This window comes from Lupinus angustifolius, unplaced genomic scaffold, assembly GCF_001865875.1.
Source record: "Lupinus angustifolius cultivar Tanjil unplaced genomic scaffold, LupAngTanjil_v1.0 Scaffold_8_276, whole genome shotgun sequence".
NCBI classification, from domain to species: domain Eukaryota; kingdom Viridiplantae; phylum Streptophyta; class Magnoliopsida; order Fabales; family Fabaceae; genus Lupinus; species Lupinus angustifolius.
This window is the reverse complement of record NW_017718075.1, coordinates 2,580-12,101: the sequence shown is the minus strand read 5'-3', so window position 1 is coordinate 12,101 and position 9,522 is coordinate 2,580. Positions and strand designations below refer to the sequence as shown.

The 9,522-nt window shown below is 36.4% G+C and overlaps 1 protein-coding gene across 1 annotated transcript; it reads right to left on the bottom strand.

Moving 5' to 3' along the window:
• Positions 1-409: 409 nt before the first annotated feature.
• LOC109337598 lies at positions 410-1,932 on the bottom strand. The gene is made up of 4 exons (XM_019574606.1): positions 1,841-1,932; positions 1,586-1,640; positions 1,300-1,510; positions 410-1,173 (listed from the first exon to the last, which is right to left on the bottom strand). Exons 1-4 carry the CDS (start codon positions 1,930-1,932, stop codon positions 410-412), a joined length of 1,122 nt encoding a protein of 373 aa, XP_019430151.1.
• Between the last annotated feature and the right edge of the window lie 7,590 nt (positions 1,933-9,522).

Sequence of the window (9,522 nt, the reverse complement as noted above, 5' to 3'; positions counted from 1 at the left end):
TTCTTCTTCAGCACCCCAATTAATAATTATTCTTCATCACATGAAAGCTGCTGTTGATAATCACCGGTTTCAACTGCGAAGGAAGTATTTTCAACTCCACCTTTGGAGCCTCAGATGTCTTCTTTATACCCAACTCTTGAATGTAATTCTGATTAGATACAACCTTGTGGGGTGCATCCAACTCTACCAAACATGTTTTGATCATTTTATCCTCCTCCATGTTGCTTCCTTCTAGGTCTACCCTCAATAACTTCTCCAAGGGACTACTCATATTCAAGTGAATGTCATCGAGCATGAATAAGTCCTCAATGATATCCACCCGAAAGCAGTTTTTCTTGTCCCTAGAATGTTGCATAGCTTCAAAAACATTACAATTAACCTTTTGGTCTTCAACTCTTACCTTCAACTTTCAATCATCACCATCCCTAATAACTCGGGAAGTCTTCATGAAGAGTCTACCCAAAATAAGAGGAACCTCCTTATCCTCCTCAATATCCATGATAACAAAATACATAGGAAAGACTAACCCATCTACCTTCACCAAAACATCCTCCACAACTCCATAAGGATACTTGACAGATCTATTAGTAAGTTGCAAGGTCATCCTGGTAGGCTTGATCTCCAAATCCCCAATCCTCTTCAGCATAGAAATGGGCATCAAATTAATGATGGCACCCAGATCAAGAAGTGTCTTTCCCACAGATAATTCACCAATAGTGACCGAAATAGTGAAGCTGCCCGAATCTTTAGTCTTCTCAGACAAAGGCTTCTGAATGATAGCACTACACCCAGCTTTTAAGGTCAATGTCTCTTCTGGACACTTTCTTTTCTTTATCAACAAGTCCTTCATAAATTTGGCATATATAGGCATTTGTTCCACCGCCTCCATGAAAGGAATGTTGATATGGAGGTTCATGAATAAATCCAAGAACCTATCATATTGTCGCTCCTTATCTTTCTTGGAAGGTCTCTTTGGATAAGGGAGATCCTTCAACTGAGGTATGACACTCTTCCTCTTATCACTGTTCTCCCTTTTATCATCCTTATTAGTAGCAACCCCTTCCTCATCTTGTACCACATCACCCTTCTGTGTCTCTCTGATTACCTTCTCTGATTTTCCACCTTCGGTCTCTCTCAGAACCTCTTCCGCAACTGCTAAGTTATCACCAATACCTTTACCAATGACCTTGCCACTTCTAGTAGTGATAGATTTGAAGTGTTCTTTCGGATTGGTTTGAGTGTTGGCAGAGAATTAATGTCGATCTGAATTCTGTTCTTCCATTTTCTTAGCCAACTGACCCACTTGAGTCTCCAAATTTATGATAGAAGCATCAATATTTTTATGGTTTGAAATGGAGACTTGCATGAATTTCTCTAATGTGTCTTCCAACTTTTTCTGCCTCTCATGTAATGATGGATATGGAACTTGCTGATGAGATGGTTGATATGGTGGTTTCCTGTTAGATGGTGCTGCTTCCTGCCTCCACCCATTCTGGTTTCCCCTCCAATCCTGTGGAAACTAATTGTTGAACGAAGGGTTGTTAGGGAAATTACCCTGACGAGGTTGATTGTTAACATACTGAACCTCCTCTTCTTGTGTATTGGTAGGCATTGAGAAATGACTAGTAACATGATCACCCCTGCAACTCATAGTGTAGCACTTGTTGATGAACTGAAGGAGTCTGTACCACATTTAATTGTTGAGGCAACTTGGACATTTTCTTTGTGAGTGCCTCAATCTGTTGTGTTAGAATCTTGTTTTGAGAAAGAATAACATCAGAAGTATTCAAAGTCTAACACCCCTCTCTTCTACATTGTCCTTATATTATGCTGAGCTTGCCTATCTGTAGCAGATAATGCATTAATAATTCTAATAGCTTGCTCAGCATCCACTACCATCATAGTGCCACCAGCTGTAGCATCCAATATCATCTAAGTCTCTGGCTTCAACCCATTACATAAAATATTTAGTTGGTCGACATCCTCAAACCCATGGTTGGGACATTTCCTCAGAAACACCTAGAAACATTCCCATGCCTCATAAAAAGCTTACTCTGCACCTTGTTTGAATGTTGAAATTTCAAACTTCGCATGCACATACCTCGCGGGAGGGAAGAATCTTGTCAAAAAATTAGTTTCCAAATCACTCTAATTGGTTAATCTTTGGGTTGGATGTGATTTTAGCCATTCCCTAGCTTCACCAAGGAGGGAAAATAGAAACAACATCATGTATGCAGCTTCCCTCTCAGTGTCAGAATAACCCATAGTGGCCACCAGCTTATAAAAATTATCCAGGTGAGCATATGGATCTTCATAATCTTTGCCTGTGAACTAATGAGCACTGACTAGATTCAAATATACAAGCTTGATTTCCGCTATCCTGGCGGTGTGTGGAATCACAATGCTAGAGTAGTGCAGAGGACCAAGATACATGGCATAATCACCTAATATCCTCCTTGGATGATTAGGCCTTAGGTTATTATTAACAACATTATTGGCATTCTCCATCTTCTCTAATTGAGACTCTGAATTTTGTAGCTGGTTTAGAGCTACACTATGATTCCTGAGGACCTTGTTGTCTCTTCTCTTTTGCTTTCTTCTAGTTACTTTTAGTAGACTTCTCAATCTCTAGATTGTATTGTAGTTTATCTTCTTTAGATTTACCTTGCAAAAGCATAACTAAAAAGACTAAAACAAAGGTTAGCACAAGGGTTTACTATATTATAAATAATTAAAGAATAACTATGTACAAAACTCAATAAACTCTATAAAGAACTAATGTAAAGCGCTCATTGCTCCCCGACAGCGGCGCCAAAAACTTGTTAGAAATTTATGGAATGGCAAGCGCACCATATCGTCCAAGTAATAAAGTCCGGTAAATACCGGGATATTGTCCTCAGGGAGCAGAGTAGATTTATACTAATTCCTACAATAATAAATTGAGTCTATATTTACAACAATGGTTTTATGAAATTTTGTAATTGGTTGTGTAAAATCATAAATTGAACTAAAAATATTTAAAATAAATTTGAATCGAAATGCATCGTTCTTTCCCATTGACATCCATGGATTCAAATCCTAGTAACTTGTGAAGTTACTGATTCAGATGCACATTTTATTCAAATCATTCACATTAATCCCTTGAGTGTAAATTCCTTAGATAATCACTCAAATACCAATTCGTTGGATATTTTTGCGATTAACTAGCATTAAGTTCCATGTAAAAGCAATTCATGCATCATTGTCCATTCCTAGAGCAATGATGTATGAAGGAAGATGATCCAGGTTCGGTATCAAGTTTAACTTTCCAATTAAACTTGTACCCAAGAACAAGAAATTAGTAGCAAAGTATATTCATGCATTAAGAACGAGATAAAATTCTCAAAATCAAATAACAATTACAATAGAATCGAATCTAGGAGTACAAAGGTTAGAAGATTACATTTTGAAACCCATAATATGATCTATTCAGTCATCCTCGTCTTTACAATTCTCGAGTCATGAGATTATACAAGGAAATATGAAGTAGCATCATTCCCACGACTTCTATCCTAATCTCCAATGTGTTTCTCTCTATTTTCGTGTTAAGAATGCTTCATAAATGTTTCGATCACTTCCCCTGATGTCTAGAACTGCCTATATCAAGTTCCAACTGGTATTCTCTCACTCAAGCTAGGGATTCTCGCTTGAGCGAGAGAAAATGGCATACCCTCGCTTGAACACCTCGCTTGGGCAGGTGCCCTCGCTTGGGCGAGATTCTGTCGCTTGGGCGAGGGAAACACAAAGCCTAATTGAAATTTGGCCCCCAATTGTCGCTTGAGCGATAGTCCCTCACTTGGGCAAGGCTTGTGATTTTTATAAACTCATTCTTCTCTTTTTTTCTCCTTTGTTCATCATTTCCTAACCTGCAAACAATAAAACACAATTACATTCCTGAACAATACAAGATTAACTAAGTTATCAGGAATTGTATACAATTACTGCATAAGTACACACTAAGTGCCCCAAACCATATACATTTCCTTAACAATTTAGAACTTAACAGTTTGACGATGCATGAGGACTCAGACCGCAAGAAGAAAGGCATATATCTTAAAGCATCAATGTCTCAACCTACTGAAGATAAATAAGATGATGAGTCTGACTCAGATATTGATGATGAAATGTTAAGCCTTCTTGTACGAAAACTCGGGAAATTCTTCAAAAAGAAGGCTTTAAACGGTTTTATAAGAAAGAAGCGAGTGAATCAACTTGAAAAGGCAAAGGTATTAAAGAGCGCTTCACTTGCCACGAGTGTGGTAAGTCGGGACACATGAGATTTAAATGTCCTACTTATCTCAAGAAAGTTGATTCGGAGAAGATCACTCCCTGGGACTTCAAGTCAAAGAAGGCCTACATTGTCTAGGACGTACCGAAGAAGGATACAACAACAAACACCTCATATAAGGAGGAGACTGGCAAGCTATGCCTAATGACCATAACAAATGAAGCTTGTGACTCAAATAATTCAAAGGAGGCTAATATTAAGTTATAATCTTACACCTCATCTTCTTCTGATGACTCACCTCCTTATGAGGACGTATATAATGCTTATGTCGAATTGCATGAGAATTAAAAAAAAATAGCTAGGATTAGTTTCGATAGAAAACGTGTAATTCTTCTAAATGAACAGAAAATAGTCATATTACAAAAAGAATTAGATAAGCTGAAACTTGATAATGAAACTTTAGATCTAATATTTTCCTGTAATATATGCGATTGCTCAACTGATAAATTATGTCAATCAACTGTCTATGAGTCTTGAGAGACTTTGAGAAATGAAAATTTGAAACTTGATGAAAAACTCGCAAAACTCATAGAGAGTCAAAACCAACTAGACACTATACTTAGTCAAACTAGAACCGTTTGTGACCATACTGGATTAGGGTATATCCCCCTTTGTGTAGGAAACGACCATATAGAACACCTATAACTCGACCAAATAAAAAGTTTTATCATAAGAAAGTTCCTACATATTTCTATTGTGGCACTCATGGCCACACTTCCTACTCTTACTATATCAGGAAGTATGGTATACCGAGTGGCATATACGCTTGTATGAAAAAGGGATATAACTCCCTAGTTACTAATAGAAAAGAACCCAATATAAATTGGGTACCTGGAAGAAGCAAGTGATCTATTTTGAAGATATGTCTACAAGCACATGGGCAACATTGGTATCTTGGCAGTGGGTGTCTGAGGCATATTACTGGTGATAGATCGAAATTCCTAGATCTATCATTGAAGGAAAAAGGTTTTGTCACATATGGAGATAACGACAAAGAGAAGAGAAAGATCTTTCATGATGATGTTGCAGATGCTTTAGAAGAAGCATACTCTAAGGATATGGACTAGGACAAAGAAGAAGAAGCAGAGCAAATTGTCCAGGATGAGCATGAGGACTTTCCGATCGCATGGAAGACCAAGAAAGATCATCCACTTGATAAAATTATAGGTGATATCTCTACGGTAGTGGTAACCCGCAGTTCTCTACTCTCTTTATCTGTAGGTTAGATGATCATGTATTTTTAGTTCAAATATACGTTGATGATACAATTTTCGGATCTACTAACGACATTCTTTGTCAAGAATTTTCTGAGATGATGCAGGGAGAATTTGAGATGTCGTTGATGGATGAGCTGGCTTTCTTTCTCGGGCTACAAATTAAACAAATGGAAAGTGGCATCTTCATTCATCAATCGAATTAATGCAAGGAGCTACTCAAGAAGTTCGACATGGTAAAATTTAAGGAAGCTTCTACACTTATGGTGTATGCTTGCTATCTAGACCAAGACGAAAAGGGAAAAGCTATTGAGGTAACCAAGTATCGAGGGATCATTGGCTCTTTATTATATTTGAATGTGAGTCGCCCTGATATTATGTTTAGTGTTTGCATGTGTGGAAGATTTCAAGCATTACCTAAATTTTCACATTATAGTGTTGTTAAACGTATCATGAGATATTTAAAAGGTACTATAAACATGGGATTATGGTATCCTAGGGATGCCTCACTATCCTTGGTAGGATATTCCGATTCCAATTTCGCCATTCCAATTTCGCCAGATGTAAGTTGGATAGTAAGAGCACTAGTGGGACTTGTCACCTACTAAGCAGTTCCTTAGTGGCATAGCACAGTAAAAAGTAAGCTTGTGTTGCTTTGTCCACCACTGAAGCGGAATACATTGCCGCCAGTGTGTGTTACGCTCAAATCCTCTAGATGAAGCAACAACTTAAGGACTTTGGTCTTAATCTAGAAGATATTCCTATTAAATGTGATAATACAAGTGCCATAAACCTATCTCAGAAATTAAGGATCACTTCTTACATGATCATTTTCAAAAAGGCGATTGTGTGCTTGAATTGGGTGAAACTAAACAATTAGCAGATATTTTCACCAAGCCCCTTTCACGAGATACCTTATATGTTCTTCGAAAAGAACTTGGAATCCTTGATGAAAAATATCTTGATTAAATTATCTAGCAGTTTATTATTTGCCTTGCATGTTGAATACCTTGTATCCTTTTAACTGAATACTTGTTGAATGCATTCTATTCATAATATGATTCATGTGTGTTTTCCTAAATTTTTTAAATATAGGTTAGAAATCTTAACATGCTTTAAAAAAACTCAAGAACCTACTTGATTCTAAAAATATGATGTCACTTAATCGATTAACCAAAAGTCTTAATCGATTAAAATAAGTTCTAGTAGCTAAAACTTTATTTTCTAAGAACTTTAATCGATTAAAGTTTCATCTTAATCGATTACATGGGCTTATTTTTCTAAAAATATGGACCTTTAACTATGATTAATCGATTAAGTGCACCTCTTAATCGATTAATGACAACAAATAAAGTAGAAACAACAGTGTTTTTGGAACCTTTCCAAAACCTCTCTATCCCCTTTTCTCTCTAAATCTCAGAGGCAGCAACACAATTTCAATCCTTAGATTAAACAAAGATTAAACCTCACTCTCTACCTTTATTGCACTTCGTTAAACTCCAATCTGTCTCAAAATTTTCCAAGAAATCAGTTTTCACTAATTCCAAACCTTGGGTTTATATTTCTTCCAAAATCCTCTTAAACATCTCAATCTTCTCGGTTTTACAATCTACAATGGAAAGAGGTCGCTCAAAAAGGATTAAGGCAATAACACAACGTGCACGAAGGACTCCGATTGCTTCATCTTCAATTCCGAGTATGAGGCATGACCATGGAGACCCTTACTACTCCCTCATTCTGCAGGAGACCTGGTTGTCTAAATTTCAAGGTAGAAAACCTACGTAAATCAAGTATGCCGACTTAACTTGGATGGCAGAACAAAACTTTGATTTTCTGCATGGCATGCAAGCTCAAGGAGCTGTTACATTTCTGGAATTAAAAGGAAACATATACCCTGGTCTAATTAGGGAATTCTATGCAAACTTTAGGTATAAAGATGGAAAATATTGGTCCATGGTTTCTGAGAATTTATTTGAGTTAACTGAGGAAATTTTTATGAATGTGGGTGGATTGTCTACTAATGGTGCTAGTACTAGTGACTGTGATTGGGTTAAGAATTCGTTTGATGCTGCTGAAGTTTATAAATCATGTTTAAGAGGACCTCATTTGTATGTCCAAGGAGAGTTAACTAAAGCTGGATCGTTAACTGTGGAGAATAGACTTTTGCACTATCTGATAGGATATATTCTGGTTCAAAGGAACACAAATCATGTACAGCCCATTGTGAATGATTTTAGGTTCATGTATACTGTCAAGGAGAATGTCATGATAAATTGGCTTGAATAGATCCTTAAGGTCATGTATAGTGTATCTACTTTGCAATCCAAGCTGCTACCCTATAGTATCTTCATTTTGAAAGTTATTGATTATCTTCACATCGATGTGTATGACACCATTGTAATGGGATCTACTGATAAAGATCACATTGTTGGTGAGAGCTTGATTCATAAGATGGGTATTTACAAGTATGGGAATACTTAGCAATATCAACAGGACTACACTACAGTGGATCTAGATTTATCTAGAGATGATGATCAGGCTGGGACGGATGAGCATACTGTAGGAACTCAGGGGGAGACAGCTGGGAATGCACCGCATGAACCTTCTTTTGGATTAGCTCATTTGGATGCTATGGAGAAGAGGCTGAACAACATAATGGGTCTACACTTTCAGTCTTTGAAGGATTCTTATCATACTGACTTGGAGCAGTTTTAGGAGCGTCAGGTTGCTTATATTGATAACCACTATAGTCCTTGAGGAACTTTGTTCAAACCACTACTGAAGCACAGAATGACAGGTTTTTTGCAGAATTTGACAAGTTGAGAATTCTCTTCAAGGGAGATAGTAGTCTGACAATTCCTGATGACAGATCCACCTCATCCTTAGTTAGAAGACTTTAGACCTTAGGATGATGCCTTAGTTTTATTTCTTCTAATGGCTAAATTCGGGATTGTGTTGCTTTGTTCTCTTTGAGACATATTTTCTCTTTGCTATTGGTTTGTAATAGCTACTATCTACTTGTGTTGAACTTTTATAACTTGATATGCATGATGTTAAACTTTGAATGTTATTGGTTTTTCAATTGCTTACATCATATGTTTACTTTTGTCACAAATAGTATGAATGTGTGTTTAATGGTTCTTGACCATGTTGGTTATATGCATCTATTTTGTATGGTTAAGCTTGTTATTTACACGCTATTATATCAATGCTTAATCATTCTATGCTTAACTAGTTATCCAATAACCATCTATGCCATTAAAACTGTTCATTCACTATTTTTTGTCCATTTAATCGATTAACACCAGATATTTAATCGATTAAATGATGTTAACAGGAGCATTTGTTCAAGCTTCTTACAACTGGTTAATTAGTTAAATTCCCAAAATTAATTAATTGATTACAATTTTTTTATCATTATATAACTCTTCTTACTTTTGACTAGATTGATTAGTTTATCTTTTTGATAATGTCAAAAGTGGGAGAAAGGTTGTTTTATTGTTTGATGTGTTTGCAGGTTGTAAATAGTAAAATTCAGATTTCGTTTGTTTTTGCTACCTACTTACATTAAGGGGGAGGAATGCGCTTTAACTTTGGAATTAACAACCATTGCAATCTATAACCACCATCAAGCTATGCATCAAACAAGATTTGATGTGGAGTTTGTCATCATCAAAAAAGGGGAGATTGAAAGTGCAAATTGTCAAGTAGAGCACTATTGGATTTTGCTTATGTTTTGATGAAGACAAGGACTTAGTGAAAGCTTGAAGATGATTCAACAAATCAACATGTTGTGGACTCAAGGGTTTCATATCTAGACTAGGTTCTTTAATACAGCTTCTTTTAGAAGTCTAAGATATGTACCTTAGATATTGAGTCTAGGTTAGGTAAACCTAGATGCAATTCTCACAAGCCATAAAACTAATCATTTCATTTATATGAGACATTCCATCTAGATCATTATGTGTTCATGTATTAAAC

Coding starts and splice junctions, on each gene's coding strand:
- LOC109337598 (XM_019574606.1), bottom strand. CDS start 1,932: ATGATATTGGATGCTACAGCTGGTGGCACTATGATGGTAGTGGATGCT. Junction 1,641..1,840: donor GCATTATCTGCTACAGATAG/GCAAGCTCAGCA, acceptor TATGAGTTGCAG/GGGTGATCATGTTACTAGTC. Junction 1,174..1,299: donor AAATTTGGAGACTCAAGTGG/GTCAGTTGGCTA, acceptor TCATTGGTAAAG/GTATTGGTGATAACTTAGCA.